The sequence below is a fragment of the Apus apus genome, chromosome 1 (genome assembly GCF_020740795.1).
Source record: "Apus apus isolate bApuApu2 chromosome 1, bApuApu2.pri.cur, whole genome shotgun sequence".
Lineage (NCBI taxonomy): Eukaryota > Metazoa > Chordata > Aves > Apodiformes > Apodidae > Apus > Apus apus.
This window is the reverse complement of record NC_067282.1, coordinates 81256122-81280822: the sequence shown is the minus strand read 5'-3', so window position 1 is coordinate 81280822 and position 24701 is coordinate 81256122. Positions and strand designations below refer to the sequence as shown.

The 24701-nt window shown below is 42.1% G+C and overlaps 1 protein-coding gene across 1 annotated transcript in view; it reads right to left on the bottom strand.

Moving 5' to 3' along the window:
* PTGFRN (prostaglandin F2 receptor inhibitor) overlaps nt 1–24701 on the bottom strand; it is a 72117-nt gene that overhangs the window by 11261 nt on the left and 36155 nt on the right. Inside the window, exons 4-7 of the mRNA XM_051608767.1 lie at nt 23456–23839; nt 18982–19407; nt 11719–12138; nt 648–755 (exon numbers count right to left, since the gene is read on the bottom strand). Coding sequence (XP_051464727.1) covers nt 648–755; nt 11719–12138; nt 18982–19407; nt 23456–23839 — 1338 coding nt within the window. The remainder of the gene's footprint in view (nt 1–647; nt 756–11718; nt 12139–18981; nt 19408–23455; nt 23840–24701) is intronic.

Here is a 24701-nt window from a genome sequence, read left to right as displayed (position 1 = left end):
ATTTCCACAGCATTTTTCAGGCAATGCTTGGCAAGCAGCTAGGTTTTGAACAATTCTCTTTGATTTGCCTTTTAGGTGCCCACTATATCCTTTTACCATGTTTCTTTCCTCTTCCACACAAAAAAGGAGGCTCATCTCTGAAAAAGCATCAGCAGTAAACATTCACTTTTGGCATTTATGCTGCAGTATTCAGTTTCTGTGATTTTAAATTTACATTAAGCCTTAAATTCACTCTCAAGTGTGATGCTGACTGTCCAGGTGACTAAGATTTGTTTACAGATGACCATTTTATCCGAACAGGTTTTGCCAATGAATCTCCTTTTCAGTTAAAGGAAACTGGAATATTTTTCATGGCCCATCTAAAGGTTGTAGGCTGAGATTGCCAGCAGTGGGGTCAGTTGGTATAGACAGCATAGGGGGTTTCACAGTAAGAAGACTTATTCTTCAGAATGTGAAACAAAGAACCTTGTTTTAAATCGGGCTGCACAAAGCAAACATGCTCTCCTGTATTTATGTAGTTCTGTAGGCTTCTCAATGCTGGTTCTCAATTCTACAGCCTCACTCAAACTACATGGGGTTGTAACTGCTGGTATCATTCCGTCTGGTGAAAGCAAATGAGTTACAAGTAAAAACATTTTGCAAAATACCTGGCTCAAGTGCCATTCCTTCTGTTGTGATGATACACAGCAAATCTGCCAGTTCACCCTGGTAAACTGTCGGGTTGTCAGAATGCACCGAGACATTAAACACAGGACCTAGAAAAGAGTGATGACAATTACTCATGACAGGCTTTTACTCTGTGTTCTTACATGTTTTTTAAGCATTCTCTGCTAGAGACAGAGCTTGGAAGCAGGGATATTGTAAGTTTTTGCAAAATATTTATCTGTTTTTAGCTATTAATTCCTGCATTAAGACAAACTACCCAAACTGCCAGACTTGTTACCCAACACAAAGTCTGATGCCCAAGTCTACCTTCTACTGTCCTGCACAAAAGGAGCCAGCCTTCCACTGGTGACTCCTCTGACAGCAGAAGAACTCAGGTCTTCAGGCTACTCCAGCATAGATCTTTTTGGCTGAGGCTGTCAATAAGAATTCAAGTTAGAGCAAACAAGTATTTTAACAATACAGATGGTTCTGCTATGAGCTGAAACACAGACAATACATGAAGTGCATTTAATAATACTTTCCTGTGGGTTTTCCTTCAGATGCTGCCACAGATAGCTTCTTCTGTAGATGTCTCAAAGCCCAAGTATACAGTAGCTCCTTCAGTTGCAAGGTGGTGATTATATTGATTAAAAATGCTAGGCTGTTATGAAATGCTCAGACACCATGACAACACGTGGGGTTTAATTTCTGAGATATATAAGTTAAAAAACAAAACTTCCTCAAATTTTGACAACTGCTACATCCCTGGTGCAAAAGTAACAAAACCACAACTCCTCAGATACACCAAGATTGCTAGTGCTCTCTATTTCACAGGGCAAAAACTGAGGAATGCGTCAAAATATCCTTAACAATGTCTCTACTAAACAAGGCGAAGGAGGTTAGGAGGAGAAAAGCTGATGGAAATGGTGACCTGCAGGATGGTTTTGGGGGAAGGGGTCAGGGAACCCCAGAAGGAATTTGGGACTCAGATTAAGAAGTAACCCTTTTTAACCCCCTGAGACTCCACTACCTGCTATCATTACCTAGCTCAGCTTCTTCTGGTTCAGCAGTAGCAGGAACAACAAGCACAAAAAGATGTTTTCGGAGAAAAAAAAAAGGTGTTGGAAGACTTGACCTCCCTCCACTCTTACATGCTACTGTTTTAGTACAGGAACTGTAAATTTCAAATCCACAGAAGTGGATCAGTGGGCAAACAATGCTTTTGATGGAGAACATCTAAGGAAACCATCCAGGACAACCCACTTGCCCCTTGCCCTCCCAACAGATTTCTGCAGAAAGCTATGCTGATAACTCACCACACCATACACACTTATCACATCACTTCCAAACTGAGGTTCTGAACAGAAGCTTGGATGTGCCGTGAAGCTAGAGCTATCATTTTTCTTGAAACTATTCTAGACTACAAGGACCTGGCTTGTTTTGGTCAGCAGAGATTACACAGCAGACTAAGAAATGAACTCAAATTACAATGTAGTAATTACTTCTGTGGCTTCCAAAACTCCCTCCACAATACCTACTGGGCACAATGTGCTGCTCTACCATATATTTCTTACAGCCCTCTTTTCTGCCCTAGAAGCAGTTGTATTTTGTACACAAGGGCAGTATGTAGACATATAATCCCAGAAGTCTATACCCATGTTGATATCAGAAGTCTTCTCTATTAAAAATTAAGATAGCAAGTTACCCCACTAAGCAAAGATAAAAGGGTGGTAGAGATGCAACAGAGATTGCACGTGAACTACCAGCTGAGACTCCCACATGTTTATGCTAAAACATATTGAAGAAAATAAGAGATCCAGAAGGCTTCGAGGTTCAAGTGTTCAGCTGGCTGTTCACAAGCAGGCTGCACCCCCAACTTAAGCTTAGCATAATGGGATCCTTTTTTGGGGTAATGGATAAAGATTAATGATTGCTTCCTCAGCCTCTAGCCAAACTCTTTCTATGTGAATTTGTTTCCTGACATTCACACAAACATAACCTGAACGTATTCCCCTTGCAGCCTAATTGACTAACCACCTTCAGATAAAACAAGATATTTTCCATCATTTTCTTTGGAGTTGCACAGACAGAAGTTCAAAGTCCTGGGGGACTAAAAGCAGCATGGACCAGAGCAGTCCAACCTGTAACCAGAAAAGTCTCAAGCTGCCTGTGAACTGTCACAGCAACAGAAACAAAGAGACTTAAAATCTGCCTGAAGCATCCCTGCATTTTTACCACATACCCTCTGCTGCACTGATCAAAGGCAAAACTCACAGAATCATAGAATTGTTTTGGTTGGAAAAGACCTTCAAGATCATCAAGTCCAACTGGTAATCCAGCAACACTAAGTCCACTGCATAACCATGTTCAGAAGCACCACATCCACACTTCTTTTACACACCTCCAGGGATGGTGATTCAACCACTTCCCTGGGCAGCCTGATCCAGTGCCTGACAACCCTTTCAGTGAAGACTTTTTCCTACCCAATGGAAACCTACCCTGGCCCAACTTGAGGCCATTTCCTCTTGTTCTATCGCTTGTTACTCAGAGAAGAGACTAACACCCAAAACAGCACCATAATCATTCTGGTGTTGTCTGTAGCTCAGGGTCTATCCTAAGTCCTAGCAGCAAATGAGGTGACATCATGTCAGGAATATGGGACATGCTCTACTCTACCGAACAGGCTCTGTCCTGGCTAGATGCTGGCAGGGATTGAGGAAGGGAGATAAACTGCATGAATCCAACTTTGTCAGGCTAAGGATGGGTTGCCTTACCTCTGTTCTGGCAGGGTAAACAAGGAAAGGCAGAGGGTATATACGGCCAAGACTTTGCAGGTCTTATTTCTAGGCTGAAAGCCCAGGCACCTACTGCATTCAACAGACTGGGATGCCAACAAACCACTAATGTAGAGTAGAGCCTGAACACTCCTGGCCATTGAATGTCACAAAGGTAAAAGCTAAGCTTGTTTGGTCACTCAGCCAGGAAAGACCATGTATCATGGTAATGCAGTACTCCCTATATATCCTTCAGTGGTGGGTCACCAAGCGTACCTCTACCCTGCCTCCCACACGAAGTGTCAAAGCTTCCTGGGCAGTAAGAAGGCTGCTAGGCAGCAGCTGCTCTGTCATGTCATGATTGTACCTCCCCTTAGTAAGCCACAAACAGTTCTTTCCCTACTAGGGTGCATCTCCTGCAAATTACTGTCTGTAACTCCAGGGAGAAATTGCTGTTGTATGTTGAACTAGATTTCAACAGAAGAGTGGAGTGAGATGTCAGGGGGTATGCTCTTCTCTCTCCAGCTGAAGACAGAAAACCTTTCTTGGTTTTTTGTTTGGTTGGTTTTTTTGTTTGTTTGTTTGGGTTTTTTTGTGTGTTTTTTTTTGTTGTTTTTTTTTTAAATTTAAGCAAGCTTCATTACAGTGAAAGCTGCTTAGTTCAGTCTTGAAAATTGTGTAGTTGCAACTTCCTGGGAGGAGCATCTTTCTTCTTTGGAAGTATCTTAGGCCTTCTGCCCACATGCTCCATGCTCTGGGCATCAGGCTGTTCTCAGACATAAAAGGACAAAGTAAAGCATCTTCACAGATATCCATCCCCCCACCTCCTACAAAATCTGAAAAGAAAGGAGGCTGTTTTCAAAAGTCCTGTTAGTCCTGAGCTGCACCATTTGAACCCCTACCCTGCACTGTGAAGTACACTGAAGTCAGAGTTGTATTTACCACACAACCTGGGAAAGAGAGACAGAAGCTGAGGGCACAGCTCTAATCCCTCAATAAAAGTAATCTGTGTGCCACCCTGCTCTATAGAAGGATTCTGGTCTTGGTTTTGTTTGGTTTTATTCTAAAAAAACCCAACTGACCAGTGCTTTTAACCTGATTATATTTGATTTATGTCCCCAGCTTAAACAATTTACTCTGACTCCATCTGAACCTGTCTAGCAACAGAATGAGAGAAGCAGGAATGAGCTACGTATCAATCTTGAACAAAAGCAGCACCAAATCAGTGTTTGTTAGTGGGTTACAAGCAAATCCCATCACTTTATCTAGCTGGAGATCTACTTTATTGCAGGCTCAAGAAAAGCATCCGGGCAAAAAACTGCACTAGAGCAAAACCACGATGCTTCCAGACACATTTTCAAGGCTCCTGAGGACCTCCCAAGAGATCCGATGTGCCACAAAAACCCACTGCAAGGTGTAGAACCTGTTGGATGCTTTCTCCCACATTAACATCGTGCCGCAGTATCCAAGAGGCTCTGGATGTAGACTCCACAAAGCAGGGCTTGGCATACAAAACCCAAGTGCTTTTCTTAAGCTTTTACCATCCAAGAAAAAAAACAACAACAAAGCCACAAACTCTAAACCCCAAGCTTACAGATGCAGGCATGTGGTAACAGGCAACTCCCAGGAGACACTGATGACACCAACTATCAGAGTCTCAACATTGCCACACTCAAGCATTTGCAGTGTCACAGGAAGAGTTGGCGAGGTGACCTGAACTCTCGTTTGATAAGATCTGACTTCATGCTACATTAACACTGAGAAAAATAGAACGCTTAGATAACATATGATGTGGCTTTGTTCACCTTGCCACCTCCATTTAACAGTTTGAAATACTGTTATTGGCACCTACTGGTCACACAGGAGAATAAACAAACCAGAATTTAGTTTCAATTGCAGGGTTGACTGATCAAGCATGACCCATAAAGCTCATCAAGAACAAAGCAAAGTTAAGTGTAGGAAAGCTGCTCAGGAGTTTGAAAGCTGAGAAATAACTGGATTTTAGTAACTTCAGGTCTGAATATAAGTGTCATGCCCTCAGCTAATTTGGAAATGAAAGAGCACAGATTTACAAAACAAGTCAGCATTCCCAGTTCTAAAAGCTAAGCATCAGCTTTTCCCTAAATTGTCATCTTTGCCTAGACCTTTGATTTAAACACAGCCAAAATCTCTGTTCCTCACTGTAGTAAAGTCATATGTAAGAAAAAGTAGTTTTCTTCTTTATTAAAGTAATAACTGATTTTAAACAAAAACTGAAGACACTGAGGTTGGAAGTCAAACAGTACAATCTAGAAGTGCTTAAAGAGAAAACAGGTTCTGGGATCAGGACCTGTTCAGTATAATTACTTCTGACTGTCCCCTTTTATGGCAGATCTCACTGCTCAAACTGTTAACTTCATGCAAACCAGGAAGGAAACTTCAGGATTCAAATCCTACAGTGTTATAACTTTCCGCTAAAAAGCGTATTCCAAATTCTTGCTCATGTGTAAATGAAAGGAGGAAGTGTTTATAAGCTGCACCAAGTTTAGTTTATTACTTTTGTACTCCATCAGATTCACAGTGAACAGGCTGCAGGGCAGAAAGAATGAGTTCAAATTTATTGAGTTAATTTACTCAGCTTAAGGATTTACACACTGGAGAAAAAATTAAAAATCCTGAGCCCTGTTTACCTGATGTCACCCCATTTTCCCTGCTTTCCTTCCCTGCTCAGTAAGCCGAACACCTTAAAACTTTGCAGTTTTACAGATAAGGAAGGGGAAAAGGAGGGAGCATAACCAAAAGCCAGTTAACACCTAGATTTACCTCAGAAGAGGTTCGAATCACATAGGTCCTAGGTGACATTTTGGCCTTTCCTGTATCATTTTAGCCACTACCTCTGCTAAAATAAGGTATAGTGTCTCCCCACAGACACAAGTTACCTTTGTTTTCCACACAAGTAGAGCTGAAGAAAGGTCAAGTAATGTGACTAACAGAGCTCCAGAGCAAGCTGTTCTACTGTAGAAGCCTATGCCCAGTCCCCTGCCCAGCACGGAGGCTGCAGCCGCATAATGCAGCTTCCCTACATGCAATCAACCAGCACCACAGTCGGCAACAGGGACAAAAAAACTGATGCAGCTTAAGTTCTGTCTTCCAAAAAATTACTCATATCTGCCCTGGCAACAAGTAATTCACTCTTGAACTGAGAGTCCCATGACCTGCCTTTCTCCAGATAATAAGCTCCTTCACCCACACTGTTCCAGCCCCCTGCTCTCTCCCTGCTTCTTCACAGAACTGTTTCTTGACAAGTTTTACCCCAAGTCTTATAATAGCTGTTACTGGAAGAAGCCCCCAGTAGTTTAGTCTGTGGTTTCTGCTTCCAGCTACACATTAATGCACACAGGAACAAAGGCACACAATGACAAAGCACGTTCCTGCCCATTAACAGTGGCTGGAAAATACCAGCCTTTCTTGCCAAAGTTTCTTGCTCTTCATTCATTTTGATGATTAAGGTTTCTTCCCTTTAAGAATCTTTCTTTTCTCCTTTCTTGAAACCAAGTATCTCTTGGGGTCATTGCAGGGCATCATTTCATTTTAATTGCAAGTTCAACATCAATACTCAGCTCATATTTCAGCAGCTCAGTTTATCTCGACTTCTTCCAAAGCGAATGATAATACATTGCTGTGCAATGAGCTCACATGCAGATGTAATCCAGAGTTGAAGATTTCATCGAGATGCTTCCCTTAACGTTCTCTTTTATTTTTGTCTCTCCACAGCTTTCTGCCCTCTGCTGAATAGCACAGGGGAAGCCAGCTCAAAGCACAGTCAAGCTCCAAATAGTCTTCTATCATAACATGCTTCTCAATATGAGATTAAAAGCTTCCTTCTCCCTGCTTCCCTCAAGGGAAAGGAAAATCAGTCAGTTCTGTGGAAATCCTTGGGAGTGTATAGTGGGCAAAGACACTCTAAACACTAATGTGGGTTGCTGGGTTCAGAGTAAAAGGGATATAAAATTAAAGGATGGATGCCAAAGAACTTATGATGCCAGGATAAGCCAGGTAGATTTCACAGAGACCAGGTGCCTCAGCACTAGAAAAACCACCTGCAGGCCAGCTGGAGCCATTTGAATCAGATACCAGTACACAGACCTGCATCAGATAAGCATTCTGATCTACAGCAAGTTCCCAATTATTTGACTCTTACCTTTGCTGGCCAGCTTGACTAATGGCGTGGGCAAATGGGAGCATCAAAAAGAGACAGCCTCTCTCATTCACTGCTCAGCCCTTGCAGTGCAAAGGCACTGCTGCTGGAGCCAACACCTACAGGCTACCAGAACACCAGTGAGACTTCAGGTTGGGCGTGTAGGATCACAAGTCTTATAAGAAACTGACTTGATACACAGTGAAGTACAGAAGACAGGTGTGTTCCAGGCTGAAAGAAAGACTATGTACACATAGCTCAGAAGGAGAGAGGATGCATTTGAGTTTCAGAAGAGATGATGTAATGAAATTGAGAGAAAATTTCAAGACAAGCACTGGCAGCTGCTCTTGTCCCTTGCATTGCTGGGCAATTCTTGAAAAAGAGATGGCATAACTTCTGTTCTAGACTGGGAAAACCAAAAAGAAGCACTGAAGAATATTAAAGTCTTCATATGGGACAGCTTCCCCCTGCCTCCCAAACAAGCTTAGTTTGCTTACAACTAGCAGACATACAGCAGGCATTCATTTTATGCAATTAGTCTAGTGATCCATGTTATTCATAAGGCCAGACAAGAGGATTCCCAAGATCCTCTCTGGTCTTAAAATATATCCAGCAAAGAACAATCTGCCATTGATTATTTGAAAACTAATGACCTAGTAAGGCTCTTCCTTACCACCACCACTCCCCAACTTCGAGTTTATATAATTCAGCACACAAAAATCCACATTTCATTTTTTAGTTCAGGAAGTTTTGAACAAATGCCTTTACATTAACATTTCAGATCGTTAACCAAACGGAATAAATACGTCCCTCTGCAACAGCAAGTGGAGAAAGAAGAGAGGAGGTCTCTGCTTGCAGCCAGCAAGTTCTGCCTTGAATGGAAAGAATCTGAGCAAGACATTTTCCACAGATGTTCATGGAAAAACATTTCAGAGCGCTGCCACATTTCAAGCCTATTGTGGCAGGAAATGCTGCAGTTTCATGTGCGCAGTCCCTAGCACATTTATATAAAGCTTATAGGCCTCCTGCCGTTCAGATAGATCACATTGCACAATGCATTTGCACACTAGAAACCCCGCCTTGAAACATCACTCAACTCAGAGAAATCTGGGAGGCAGTCAAACCGTAAGAAAGGATTTTCAATCCTAGCAAGCCTCCCCATCCCCCCTATCAAAAAGGGGTCAATAAAACCAACCAAGAAAGAAAATCTTCCAGTGACTAAAAGCTTCATGGTAAAATCCTTTTAGGGCTTCCTTCTGCTGAAAACGCTGCTTCTGTATTGATTACTTTCCCATGGCATCCCTCATGGTGCAAGATGAAAAATGATGTCAAAGTCCAGGCCTTCGAAGTAGGGAGGAGACTGGAATACCTTCAAAAATTGCCTTATTAAACCTGCCCCCAACAGTCATAGCCAAAATGCCTTTCTGTTACATTTTGAGAACCCCAAAAATAAGGAAAATTGTTAATGAGACAAGAGTACTATTAGGGACAAATACTCATGAGCTCATCACCCATTTAACTCAGGATTTAGCAGAGCAATGCTCCCCAGCTTCTAGTTACCTGGAGAGCTGCATGCCCTTCTGCCTTTTTTCTGACCCTTTCCTGTTAGTATCTTCCCTCCAAACTTGGGGAGAAACAAATAGCTACCTCAGCAGTTCTGCCTTTCACCACTCCCATTAGGAAAAATCTGGCATCAACTTCTTTTTCTGAAGAACAAGTTTGACAGCTGCCTGTACCACAGGGTGGAAGACGAGGGTGTGATATCTGAGCTGTGCTTTTATAGCTACTGCACAACTTTGCCATTTACCTCCAACTCCCTGACTCAGTCACAGTTTGCATTAAAGACATTACACCACAGCAAACAAAACCAAAATAACACACTCACAAAACATCTGTCTTGTATATCTGATTAAAAAAAAATATTCCAAATAATAATTCCACAGTTAGGCCATTCTAACTGTGCTCATCATGTGTCCTCACCATGCCCAAAGACAAATGTCCAGCAAGGATATCCAAGTAACAACTGAAGGACAAAAAGTTAATCCACCAGTTTAAGAAAGAAAGGTATTATTTCAAGTCAGATTTTGCTACATGCCAAGATTATTTTGGGAAATAGCTCTCCAGTAAATTGTGCCTGGGATCTCATTTCTCTCATCATTCTTTTCTGAAGAATGTGAAAGGCTAACAGGGCTTCAGGACCATCCCTTCCCCTGCTCCAGCCATGCTACTGGAATTCACATGTTCCCAGAGCAGTGCTACAGGCTGCCTTCCCATACTTTGCCATATACACCAGAAATCCTGTGTGAAGGGGCCGGGAGTAGAGAGTGACAGAAGAATGAAGTCAAGACTGCAACATGCATGTTTTCCTCCCTTGCATAGCTCACAGGTTTTCCTCTGAACCATGGATATTAATAACATGGCACCAAAGCTTTTTTGGATGAGAGTTCAAAGGGACATAATGCAAGAAATGTTGGGAGAGTCCACCAACCAGCACTTTTGTGAAGGAAAGCCTCCACAAAAGAGCTTAGAGGGAGGGGGTTTGGGACAGATTTCGTTCTTGCTGGTTTCCTGCATCACCCCTTTGCAAATGCTGCTCTCCCACTGTGTCTGACCCAGATATCAAGAGTAATAAGGTTAAAACTATAGCCCATTAAGCCATCTTGAGAAGACAAGAAACATACAGCAATATTCAGCTGTTACAGTGCTTCTCTAAGAGGCACTTGGAACATAGGCAACTAACAATCTTTTCAGAACAGTAACTTACCATAAAACTAAACAAAAAGCCAACCAGAAATTACTTAGAACTGAGAGAAGCATTGAGTTCAATATCCTCTCTCTGGCCAGCTTAGGTCAGGCTGCATCTTCATTAGGGTTTTTATCACGATCCTACATTTCAAAGCTACTTACAAACTGGTGGCCTCATTCCAAGGCTGTCCCTCTATGTTCAGCCCTTGTCCTTTTCCCAGTGTGCCTAGGATAAGGAAGTGCAGCTTTTAGAAATCACTTCATAGAGAATTATTACCTTGGTTATGGATGCAACCAGAAGTCAGGCTGCTCTTTCCTAATCAGGGACACATCTTCTGAAAACCCTACAGCCCCACTACTAAGAAGCAGAATAACTCATATAAGAACAAGGGATGTGAGGACAGACCTTTTCCCAAGCTGTACTTGTGAATGGGAATGGGGGAGTGCAGAAAGTTTGAGATAAAGCAGATAACTAGAGAGTTCCAACAAAAAATGTACCTTGGGACTACACCAAGAGCTCTTCAAAACTGCTCAAGAAGTCTCCAGCTTGGTTTATCAAATCATGAGATGCACCACTCATTCACATACACCACCATCATAACAATAACTCTGTGGTACTTCTTGCACAGCATGTCAGGAAGTCAGAGTTAACATCCATCTCTCAGGCAAACCAACCCTGTGCCCCTCTTCTACCACCCAACAATATACCAGGAGAGGAATGCTTCTTTAGAAAAATCTCAACAGGCAGGCTATGTTACAGCTGAAGGTGAGGGTTTCTGCCAGGATGTGAGGAACAAGAGGCACTTCTGATACTGAAATTCATCCAAACTTGTGGAGCTCTGTAGTCCGTCCACAAGGGGCTCTAAGGTCTTCCAGTGGCAGGAAACACTTGCTGAGCTGGCTGAAATGTTACCATTACCTTGACCTAACCACTTTCTGCAATTCCATCTGCAGGAAGGTGTGCTCAGGCAATTTAATGCTATGCTAATAGAGTCTGTTTTGGAACAGAAGTCTAGTTTATATTAATGTTCTTCCATAGCAGCCACTACCTAATAGCAATCTAGCGATAAAGCTGGCACATGTGGCAGCAGTTGTTTCATACTGAGAACCAGCAGAACCATAAGAGCTGCACAAGTAAAGAAAAACCCAGGGGTTAAGATTACAGCCAACTCAACAAACATCTTTCTGTAAGCAATCAATAGCACACAGCACACAAATGCCACCAAAGGAGAAAAAGCTCTCAGCCATCATGCCATTTGGAGACTGCTCCCATGGTCTAAAGAGCAGGTATTTCTCTGAGACTGAGAAACCCCTGAGACCCCAAAGAACTCTCTCCCTTTCTGGCTGATATATACAGCCACCGGATTCTATACCAACCTGACGTCTGGAAGTCTATCTGGATAGGGTTGGATAATCCATTCACTGCTTCACGCCACATGCCACCCCCACCTGGAGACCAGGCAGTCACCACACAGCGATACAGCCCAGCATCAGAAATCTGGGTCTGATACATTCTGTAGCGGAACTCATTCTCCTGGACTTTCTCCAGCACCACACCATCCACACGAGTCTGGTCTGTCCAGTCTTCCAGCCGCACTACTGAATCCTGGTTCAAGGAGATTATGCGAGTGGTTCCGTTGGGATTTGACTGATCTGTTAGTGGCTTCTCAGCTGTAATGAGGACAGAATACCGTGGCGTCTTGATGTTTTTCGAAGACACTTTGCATGTCATCTCAAAGGTGTGGCCTGCTACAAAGAATGGCTTCAATTTCACAGCTTCCACTGTAAGGGTGTAATCTGAAGGGGGAAGGAAATAAGCAGCAAGAGAGCAGTTAATAAATACATCCTAATATTTTTGCAGTACTTTTGAATCTAGAAGATTACAAATAAACAAATTTTTTTTGGAGAGACAAATTCCAGCACATTTATCTAAACACATACAGACATTCCAGAATGCTGCTCAACAGCACACACACACCAGCACACACAACAGTTTGGGTCAAGATGCAAGGATTCAAACGAAGACCAAATACTAAGCAGATAATGCATACACAGGTCATAGCGTGACAGGACCTCCAGGACTTTTTTATTCAGAGATAAAGATATTAGTCAGACAAAATTCAGAGTCCCAGTTTTAGATGGGACCTAGAAGAGCACCCTCAGCAACAGGGTAGAAAGACACTGCTGAAGTACTCCTGACTAGTGACAGAAATTGCCACTAACTGAATTGGCAGCATGTAGTGTAGCTTCTTTTATTTCCCTTGAAAATCCATCCTAACTGCAATCCAGACACATTCAGCTGAACTCCCATGATCAACTGAAAATGCATTACAAAAAAGCTGGTGATAACACAAGTAGTCTCCATCCCTAGCACACTCCTAAACACACTTCTGTGTTGAAAGGGTTTGGTATACTTCTGTGTTCATATGTGTTCCTTTCCCTTGCTTCTCACCTGAGTACAAGCCCACCAGAGGCCCTGACACTTCCCAACAGCCCATCTGGCTTCAAGAATGCCAGCAACACTCAGCTGCTTTTCTTCAGCATTGTCCAAGTCTGCCAGCTCCTCAATCCCAAGGATCCCTTAATTGCAGGGTTAGGGAAAATTATACATCTAGGAGCATAGCCCCAAGACACAAACAATACAACATCACAATAAGAAATTGAAAAAAATAGGAGTGACCGAAATCAGAACCAGATAAAAGCAAAAGGAGTTGTCAGTTTCCTGACACTGTAATGAAAAGACATCCCACACGCTCAGGTTCTTCCTAAGGAAAGCGTGTTGGGGCAGAACACACAAGCTTACAGCTACTTCCCAAAATACCAGTATTGCAAGAATTCAGCCAGTCTGACTCTTTCTGGTCTTATTTCGCAGCAGTGTATTTTCCCTTCTCCCTCTTATAAGAAGTGTAGACATGTTAAAAAAAAAAAACACCACAACTACACAGATCACATTTATGGAAGATGAAACTTCTCAGAAAAACAGAAATAAGCAATGGTGAGATGGTTACACATTTCCAAAAATGGAACCAAATACAGTAATACTTATGCTCTCCCCACAAAAGCAACAAGATACTTGTCAAGACTACATTTTGCAGTGTTTTGCCTTCAAGCAGCAGTTTTCACAACGAGTAAACACAGCCTACGAGATGAGAAACCCAGTATGACAACTTTAAATCAGTACTCTATAAAGCAGATCACAGTACAAGGCTATATAGAGAAACAGCAGGAGCAGGGAAGGCTGAGCTGCTTCTAGTGGTCTCACTGAGCACAGAATTACTTGATACTCCACACCAAGCCCCCACAAACACATCCATCCACTAAGGACGTGGGAATAAAGGAGTTGCACATTTAGGCACTCAGGGTACAATCGCAACTGAAGTTGCACACACAGAGTCATTATCTGCTCCCTTGTGTGAGAACTCATCATGAATCTCATTCTAGACTTCAAATCCATTCTTTCCTCATTCTGTGTCCATACAATTCTGGAATCACTCTCTTCATAAGGCTGCAGCATTTAGAAGCCCAGCCCAGACCAGCCTGCAACATATTTTAGGAACCTAGTAGACAATTGTAATTTTGCCCCAAAAGCAGAAGCACAAACAGCCAGCCAGCTGTACTTCTCTACCGCATTTTACTGATTTCTAGGCCTTGTGAGGAGGCTGTGGACAAAAATCCCTCCTGATACAAATATTCTTCGTGCTATTTATCTTCATGTCAGAGCACTGGGTCCTAGACTGCAAAAAAGGACAGTCCTGTCCCTAGTAAGAACAGAGCAAATTTTGTTCCTAGGCATCCTTTCTTGCCTTTTAATTTGAGGGCAACAGAAAACACTGCTTTTACCAATTAGTTTTGCTAATAAAAAAAATAAAAATTAAAAAAAAAAAGGGAGAAAGGAGTAGTGGTAGCATGGGATAGCAGGAGACATGTCCTGTCAAGTCTGTGGAAAGAACAACTGAGGCCCAGAGATGCAGCTGGAGAACAGTGGTAGATTTCAAAAGGGTTAGAAAATAGGATCCTGAACAGAAATCAGGGAGAGATATTCTTATGAAGGTGTAGAAAAATCTTTTGAAAGCATTTTAAAAGCCCAAAGCTCCTTAGGTTGGATGAATACAAGTGGCAGAGGCACCTCCTCTTATGTCAGACCCTAAGAAACAGACCAGAATCGAGGAGACAAAAAGCCAGCACATACAGGTGTTGAACATTTCTTGTTGCAAGAAAGTAAAAAAAAAGAGAGCATTTCAGAATCTGCAATAATGTTAGAGACCTGTGTATGTAGTAAAACAAAACAAAACCACCACACAAAAAAAAAGGCCCATATCCTATCAACTAAAAAAGCCTGGATAGACATTTTTACAGTAAGGTTCTGTGCCAGAACCTTGTTCTCCTTCAGTGGCAGCAGATGAAATGCAATTAGCACTACATCACCCCTACCAAGAAAAGCATGTAGTTTTCTGCATGTAACAGTGCATATTATGGGAAAGAGGAGAAACCAAAGATTTGGCACTTAGGTTAGAAATAATAGTAATCTGCAAGAAAAGTAAAGTGGGAAAAGAAAGTTACTTCATGCTTCCTATGTTAACAGAAAGTACTCATCAGATCTGACTCTGTAATATGAGCCAGAGAAGTCAAAGAACACTTTGTTCTAAGAACTGCATCCTAAGATCTCATTACTAATCTTTTAAGAACTGCAAAAGATAGAACATCTGTGACTTGACCACCACTCTGCATACTCACCCCATCACACACACACCTGCAATCCCATGCAGAGTCTCACCTCCTTTTTGTAAAGCTCAGTGAATGAAAAGCACAATAAAATACAGCATAGTCAGTCATATCCAGAAGGCTGCGATCAACAGAGTTTATGTTGGAAAGCATAAGGGAAGAGATCCTAAGTAAACCATACCCAAAGCCTAGAACCAGTTCAGGCACTATTCCAAGACAGAGGGCTAACAGCAGAAGAAATTCCAGCCAAATGATTCAGATAAAATTTGAGTAATAAACTGTACTTTGGAGCTTGGCTGTGCATGCCTCTGCATTCCATCACTGGCCACTCCAAGTGGTTCAGCCACACTATAATTCTCTTACTCTCTACCACAAAGTGCATGTTCAAATTCAAGACTACTTTCTGGGTAGTAACCAAAAGAGTTTTTTCCTAATCTAAGCCAGTAAATTTGCTAGAGAAGCCTAAGAAGGGCAAGGAGACTTCAGCAAGCAGCAGACCCTTTCCCTGCACTCCACTGACTCTGGCTGGAAAAGCAACACAATGACCACTGCAAAGAGTAACCTCAGAACCTAATGTCTCATCAGCAGCTTCAAGTAACACCATCTCAATATTCATAAAGCCTTCTTCATCCCTCAGTGCACTAGCTATATTGCAAGTACAGGGAATGCAAGAGACATTAAGGTAATGACAGCTTTGGCTTCATAGGAGAAGACAACTATACAACACCCTGAGGTACAATTGTAGCCCCAGCAGCTCTGATACCAAGAGCTCTGCAAACACAGCAGGCACACTAAGGCTGGCACTGCAGCCTGACACAATGATGTACAACACAACAGCTCTCCCCACTGCTGCCACACACTCAACTAGACCACCCACACTAGCCTGCCCCTCTGCCAAGCAAAGAGCATGAACAATTCATCACATAGCCATGGGCGAGAAGAGCCCAGCCACCCCTGGCTGGGGCTTGTAGACCCAACACATTTTCTTGTCCCTACACCCAAACCAGCACATACACCTGACAGCCTGGTGCCATGGCTATGAGTTTCTTTGCTCAGGAAGAACTTAATGTCTGTACTATGCAGTGTCTATTATACATCAGCAATGGTAAAGACAAGGGGGTGGCAGAAATATCACCTGTTCTCTACTCACAGGACTTCCTAAAAGATTAAGATGCCGTTGTTTCCAGTTACACGTGATGGGCCTGGGCAAGCATTTAGGACAAATAATATTATGGTAAACACGATTATTTTGCAAACCAAAGACAGAAGGATTAACAAAACCTCAAATAATAGTTCCTTTAGGATTTGGATTTTCAATTGAAAGATAATGTTCTCTTTTGTAAAGAATTTCACACAGATCCAGAATTGACAGCACTGGTTTAGGAAATAAGCACCAGTTCTGCATTCCACTGGTTTAGGAAATAAGCACCAATTCTGAATTCCACTGCAAACAGCAACCATGTTTTAAACACAGTCAATACTCACACTCAAATTAATAAATAAAATTGAAAATCACCTGCAGAGCCAGTCAAAGTCGTCTTCCTCCCTTCCTTTACACCCTTTATACTGACTGGAATTTGTATTCTAAATGAGCAAAAAATAACACTATAATTGATGCTTTTCATTTTTTAAGTGAGGATAAAGATGCTTCCTTTGTAACCTTAGTGGGGGAGAGGGCAGAAGAAAGAGGAAGAAACACATCAGGCAGACCATGACAAAAACAGCTATGATCTATGATAGCAACTGGCTGCATTTTCAAAGCTGAGTAAGCAGAAAAACATGTAAGCATTATTGGTCCCAACAGAATAAAACAGAAACAAAAAAGTTAAAATGGGCAAACATACAACTTATTATACAACACACACAAAAAGGACTTGGACATCTTCACATAATGCTTACATTTCAAGCAAAGGCTTCCTTATCCTGAACACCCCTCTGTGCTGACTGACCTACAGAAACAACATAAAACCATTTCTCCTTTCTCAAAATCTGGGAAAAAACTTTTCCAAAGATGGATTTCTCCAAAGTCCTCTTCTCCTCCCCAGGCACTGCTGTAAAGTTAACACAGGCAATGCAAGTAATGAAATAGCTGGAAGAAAAGCCTCTATGTAGGCACAAGCTATCCAAGGAAGAGGCAAATTTCTGTTATCTCCTTAGGCAAACACGTGGGAGCCTGGCTGCTCGATTTTATAAGCACTGGGAGCAGTTAGGGACGCAAATCACCAGAGATACTTGTCAAAACAACAGTCAGAAAGCAGAGGCAGTAGCAGATTAACTCCTTCATAGTTGCTGGCTAGAGCACTGGGCTCACAGCTGAGTATGGAGCTGACATGAATAGGATATGGCAGGGGACAGGGGATGCAGAGAAAGGGGCTAGACAGTTGAAAAAGCATGGAGGAGGGTGTGCCAGGGGAAAGAGAAGGGGAAATCAAACCTGTATATTGCCCCTTCCTCCTTATATACATTTAGCATGCTTTTTCAGGAGGACAAGGTGTTTGTAGGAGAACTCACTTTCACATCATAAATCCCCCAACCCCAAGTTTTGCCAACAAAATGTACTTTTCAGCATGGGGACTGTAACATTTACATGTGTGCTGCAAAATGAGCAGAGTTTTTGGAATAAAACCAGAAACAAGGGAATGTTCACACCTGTCATGGTTTGTTTTCCCTCAGAAATGTCAACACAGGCTGAGACTTTTCAACTCCAGCTGGTCTCTCTAGCTGCCCCGAAGGCGATGATCCATTACGCGTGCATGCACATACACACACACACACACTCCGTGCTGTGGCATAACAACTGAACTAATTGTGACCAGCATTAATGAGAGATCTCATTCCTGCTGGAGAAGCAAGCTTCAGTAAAAAAAAAAAATAATAAAAAAAAATGACCTTTTCGTAGATCACGCTTGGTCTGGGGACGAAGGGAGTACTGAGCAAGCTGCCCATTATTTCTCTCTCCAATGAAGCAGAATCACAGCAGAAAGTCTCCAATTTGCTGTTTAGGGATTATTCCTAAACACCTTTAAACGCATTTCAAACTATTTGTCTCTGAAACATTGTTCTCTATTTGTAGCTGCCTAAGCTAGACTGTTAAAATCTATCAGGATAAATACAGCTTAGCTAAGCACCATTTTTTGCCAGACGTTACAGATTTTAGGTTATCCTATTCCTTCTGTCTCTATCCAATGCACCTTCTTGCATGACTTCACACCTAATCCAAAACAGTATCTCACTCTACAGAACATCCAGGATACATACGCCCATTTTAAATCACCATTAAGTGATTCAAGTAACTCTGTTTAGCTTGTAAGAAATGCTCCCAGAGTCAGTTTAAATACATTCTGCCTAAAAAAGGCCCAGATTCAAGTAAATCAATGAATAACTTTTCCACACATTTTTTGATACTCTGGTGTTACTATGCCTGTGAACTTCCTTAGAAGTGCTTTCTAAACATGGGCTTGAAGGAGAGAGAAGGAAAATTCTCTAACCGGCAGACAGAGAAGACTCAAAAAGTAAATTACATTCCTCTTTTCACCTCAAGACAACTCTGTTGCTAGCAGCAAAATGCACCCGAGAAAGATCAAAATACTCTGAGTCATGAAAGGGGGCAATGAACTGCTGGATGCCACCCCTGCCACAACCATAGCCCAGCTCCTGGAAGTTTCAGTCCAGTTTGACTAACGCTTCTCTGCTTCCCACTTGCACTCCAAACTGTTGCATACAACTGGTGAGTGCTGTTAAGCAGTTACTTCCCTCCACAGATAAGTGGCCTCTACAGAAGGCAGTGTTTTTTCCTCTTCATAACACTGAACCCCATTTCCAAAGCCCCTTCAGCAGGCCTTCTGGCTGACAGGCCCATTCAAAAGAAAACTCTCTCAGCTATCTAGGTATTTCAGCAAATAGGTGCAAGGTTCCTACCTTGTGTAGCCCAGAAAATGCGGACAGCTGCAGAAGTCACATCTTTGCTCTTTACCCAGCTGTTGTTGCGGTGCCTGCTCCACGCAGAGATGACACAGAAGTAATCCCCTCTGTCACTTTCTGAAGTCCACTGGATTCGTAAACTGAAGGTGTCAACAGACTTTTTAGAGAAGATTATTTCCCCGTTCTGAGTCCGCTCTCTGCTTCTGTCCCCAAGCAGCAGAGTCCAGTCGGCATCCATCGTGGCCAGGAGTTCCTCTGTCACCACATCATCACTGCGCAGGCGCTGCCTGTAGTACCAGGAAACTGTGAAGCGGATGTTTGCTTCGGTGTCCTGAGCATTTGTGATCCTGCAATTGAGCTCTGTGGGGTCATCTGAAAACTTGGGTGTTTTAGAGGCATTCAGAAACACCTCATAGTCTGGCTCTGCAGGAGAGGAAACCCAGTAGAAAGAGGTTAGCAGCTTCAAGTCAAAGGGAGAAAGTACCAGAGCTTATTATGAGATACTGCTAACTTCTAACATTCAGCCTGTGAAAGCACCTGAACTAGAAGCCAAGCACCAGAATATGCATTTTTACCATGAGACCTGGGGACTGAAAACTTGGACTCCAGCTCTCAGACTCATGCCAGGTCTGACACAAGTATCCCTAGGCCTTCATTTCCAAACAAGAACTTTCGATTCATATGTCTTGTCACACCGTTTCAGAAAACTTAGTCCTAAGAGATCTTGTTGAGTAAATCATTGCCTTCTTTAGGCCTGGCCCCCAAGAACTGAACCATGTAGGTTCAGTTTCAGCTTCACCTGTTCAAATGCGTGGGGCATCCTACAGCAACAGCAGACTGTCTTTCTCTAACTTTAGACTTGACCAGACATTTCACTTCCAGTTTCTCTCCAGTATACAAGGCTATTTTCCATCTTGAAATGCCCTCTTTTCTACACTTAATCACCACATATCTCTACAAAATGGTTTAAGAATATTAAAAATCCATCCAAAACCCAAACATCTCACCCACCCACAGACCAAAAACAGCGGGCAGAGGCAGCACCAGTAGCAGTGCACAGTAAATTTCAGAGGGCAGCATAATAAAAACTAAGTAAATTAAGAGTCAAAGATGCATGGATCAGAGGAGCTTCACAGTCTGGATTGAGAAGTAGGCGCTGTATAGCTATGAGGCTGGCATGCCTCCAGCTTGAAAAGGAGTGCCTGAAATTCACGGGTTAAGAATGGGGCTGTTGTATTTAAATCTGAAATAGCTGGCTGTCCAAAGCCTAGAAGCGATAAGGCAGCCACATGACTATTTTCTCTCAGACTACAGAGATAGTAATAGAAAAAGATAACAGCAGGAACCTCACACCATAAAAGAAATACATATTTATTTACTAGTGTTAGAATATTTTTCTGTCTTGCTGTCTACTGTAATTCAGGAAAAAAGACTAGCTCTCCAACTGTTCAGCCAATACTCATCACATGGCTTTTACATTGCAAGGGTATTCAGTGCTCTGTATTTATTTGTTGCTTTATGCTTTATTTGGCATTTTGCCTGCCTAGAAACAATTAACCGAAGCTATAATTGGGACAAAGAAGGCAATCCAAGGCTAAAACTTAGGCTTAGCTCACCAATGCGCCAAGATAATAAAGCATCTTAATAGAACCGCTGCGCAAACTGTTTGCGCACATGCACTTTTGGACTTCTGATGCAGAGGATAAAAAACAATTGCATCAAGCAAGCTGGCTGCTGCTATGTCAGCTTGCAGAAAAGATCTCTCACCATTAAGTGTTACGCATGCATCTAGCAAGAACAAGGGCATCAATATACACCAGATGCTAGTATCTAGTGATACCGATGGCGAGTTTCTGCAGTGTTAGGTAACACACAAGCATATAAGTACCTTTTACATAAGACCAGTAAACATGAGTGCAGATTTCTGTGCATTTTAAATATAAGTAAGGTAAACTAAAAAGAAAATGCACAAAATGCCTGTGCTGCAACCAAGGCATAGATTATTAATGGTGGCTAAAGCCCACTTTTGGTGCAAGTCCCCATCAATCCTACAGCTAGTCTTCTCCAGGGCCTCATGATCTATTGCTCATGCTTTGCAATTTTCTCATTTCCCCTAATCTCCCCTTTCCCCCCCAAAAAAAGGTCTCCAAAACTAAATAATATTTTCACAGTAATAAAGACTATGAAAGTAGAAACTCTTCTCTTGACAGGAACACAAAAAAGAAAAAGATAAAAGAAACTTAATTTCTTAGCAAATCACTTCAGGTTAGTTTTATTTACAGTAGGAGGAATGACCATTAACGGAGTTTTGGCTTTGACAGCACCACTCCAGATAGGCACTTCACCCTGACATATGCTCAAACAGAGGATTTAGAAAGAATAAAAGGCTGGCTGGATAAACCTTATTCCTTCACTCTGTCAGCTGTCAAAGAACAGCCACACTGACAGTTCAATGACTTAATATTCCAGCAGCTCTTAACTTCCATTAAGGAGGAAGAGATCATGAATTCTGGATGCAGTTGAAAACCTCAAATGCTAAGAATTTTTTTCTTCTTTCCCTTGCACTAGCAATCAAGCACCTGCTGAAAAGCAGATTTTATTTTCTCCTGTTTCCAAATAATATCAAATGGGAATGGAAAAATTAAGAAAAAGACCTACAGGTACAGGCACTAAAAGAGAGTACACGTGTGCATGCAGTGCACCTGCGCATGCAGGAACACGTGTGCATGCACGCACACACACCCAAGGTGGGAAGTTGAAGGTGCAATCTGAATGGTTTAATGAGGACAGGAAATGAAGACATTCATCACTTGCACACTTCCAGCACACTTAAAAGTATACATGGAAAGTCATGGCCCAACTGCTCTGTACAATGCTACAATGCAAAATTCAAAGCCATTGTCATTGGGATTTAACCTCATGACATAGCTATTTTTTTCTAAAATCCAGGCTTCTGAGCAAGCTCTCTATATGCTGGCCTTATTCAGTACTTTTATGTTGGAGGAGCTCTGCCTTTGTAACTGGACAGAACCACTAATTTCTGATGACAAGAGGCTCCAAATGGGTACATTGAGAGGATTTAGGCCTGGATACTTGCATCCAGTGAAAGCTGGGAATAAACATCAAGTACTACAGCTCTGGCAGTTCTCCCGCAGTTCACATCTACATCCGTTCATGTTTACAATACAAGAAATTATTTTTTAATTTTAACAGGTGCAGGTACCTTACCTACAGCATCTCTAACACCATCCTGAGTTTCACTGCTTCTAAATTGAAGCTATTCTCTCCCTAAGATTAAACTAGGAGGCAGGACAGGTAGGCTGACATAGCTAGACCTACCTCTAAAATGACAGACTTCTAAGAAGTTTTGCTGGAGTTTCAATTTTAATACTACTCCCACGTAACTTTACTTCTAAGGATATCTGCATAGAGATCTCCAGACCTTAAGAGTCCAGCTGGGATAATGCAAAGCAGAAAATTTACAGTCTGCAACATGCATATGACAGTGGATCACCAAAACAAGTGTCTTCATAAAAAGGTTGTAGGAAAAGATACTGCAGAAAGATTTCTGCAGAAATGTTGAAGAAACATACGGAAGCCCCAACCTCAAGTGTACAAATATTTTTTTTATTTTTTTTTTTTTTTTAGCTGAAAGGCTAAAAATTCACTTATCTCTAGGACTGAATGATGAAAAAAGTACCACTCTGAGTGAGGTGTTAATGCTGCAGGAAAAGCTGCTTTAGTGGCCCCTAGGTTAATCACCACTGCTAGCATTAAGTTAGTCACAAGCAAGATCTCTCCCACTCAGTCAAAGTACTCAACAGCTATGTGACATGGTCTCATAAAATGGACTTGTGTGGTGAGGGAGGAGAATAAAACAGTATAATGTCATGTTCCATTCTAAATCCATCAGTAGGATGTGGTGTCTCTCATTATTAAAATAACAAAAAAACAAACCAACAACTTTGAAACCTAATAGAGCTCATTATGAAGTTTCCATTATACATTTTTATGGTATATGACTCAATAAAAAAAATAGGGGAAGCACCAGATGTCACGTGTTCAGAGCTCAGAGAGAATGCCTGTTGCTGGATAAAAGCCCTGTTAATGATACAAGGGAGGTGAAAGGGAACAACATGACAACAGGGGTAACTTTAGCCCCTTGAAACAAGACAGGCTTTTAAGTTCTACTTCCCAATTGCAGCCTGTTCAATGACAACAGAAAGTGGAGTGCATGGGTGGGACATGTGGTAAGAGAGACTAAAATCCTATAATGTACAAACTCAAATCCCCATAGGATAGATAAGTGTTTTTACATGTGAGAGAGATCCTAAATACAGATGATATATGCAAACAAGAGAGAAACTAGCACAGACAACATTCTGCCAGGCCCTCTCCCTTTTCTGTCTGATGCGACCTAGAAATAAGTGAGTGGTACATAACCCACAAAGTCTGAAAGCAGATCACTCACCTAATGCTGTCACCACCACACTGACGGGTGTAGATGTCCTCTCCACCACCTTATGCCAGCTCCCATTGTGCAGTGGTACCCAGACAGCTGCTTGGCAGAAGTAGTAGCCAGAGTCTTCAACATCCACATCACGCACCAACAGACGATAGGAGTTCCTATCCACATGGCTCAGGCTGATGAGAGTTGAGTCACTGACAACAGAATCATGGTCCATGCTCAGCAAAACCTGAGCATCTGACAAGGTATCATCAGGTGATGCAGAGAAATACCACGTCACCTCTGCTTGGAAAATACCACTTCTGTCTGTTGTAATGTTGCATATAAGATCCAGTGGGTCTCTTTCAGTCACAGACACATTGCTTGTTGAGATGACCACATCTAGAGCTTAGAAATTAAAAGAGAAAAATTCCAACAACAAAATTTTTTTAAAACTTTTTAATTCTTCATAAAGAATCTACTGTAAGCTATCCAGGACTTCACATTCTATTACAGAAGCTTCTGAAGTAGCTCAGTAGCCCTACCTTCAAAAACCTGCTGAATACTGAGCTGCACGAGCTATTACAAGGGAAGTATGCATTATCAGTCAAGCAAGTGACGTATGATGAGGGCACGGGAGGAAGGGAGGGAGAACAGGTTTTTTTTAATTCAACAGCAACTGGTCCATGGAGACTTTGTCCCAATCACAGACTGCACATCACCTTCACACAGCTGGAAAGTATGTATAGGATTTCCCATTCTCACTGGAGGATCCCAGTGTTTTGGGACTACCTCTCAGAAGAGAAACCGTCCACTGAAATCACTAGGAACTCCGTTAGAACTCAACTCGTCTTCTGTTGAAATGGTTTTGAGGTCTTGTAACAGAACACATTTAGATAAGAAGCAGCCATTTGGACTCCTGACTGACCTCGTGTGTATTGGAGAAACATGAAATGGAAGCAAACAGAAGGCAGCCATAACTCCTTATACTGCTGACTCTTCTACTTACTGCTCAACCAACACACTGAGGACTTTAAAGAAACACCAACAGCCATTCAAAACATGTTTTACTAACTCCTCTACTGGTCAGTGAATATTTTTAATATACAGAGCACATATGGTCATAGCCAGCACTCAAACAGCACCTTCTGCATTCTGTAGGTTACCAGGCTGGTCACAGCTTTATAAACAGAAAGCCATGAGATGAAGTGTCAAGGCCAGGAGCAGAAAAGCTGGCTCTAGTCACTGGTGAGAGGTGAACCAGAGGGGC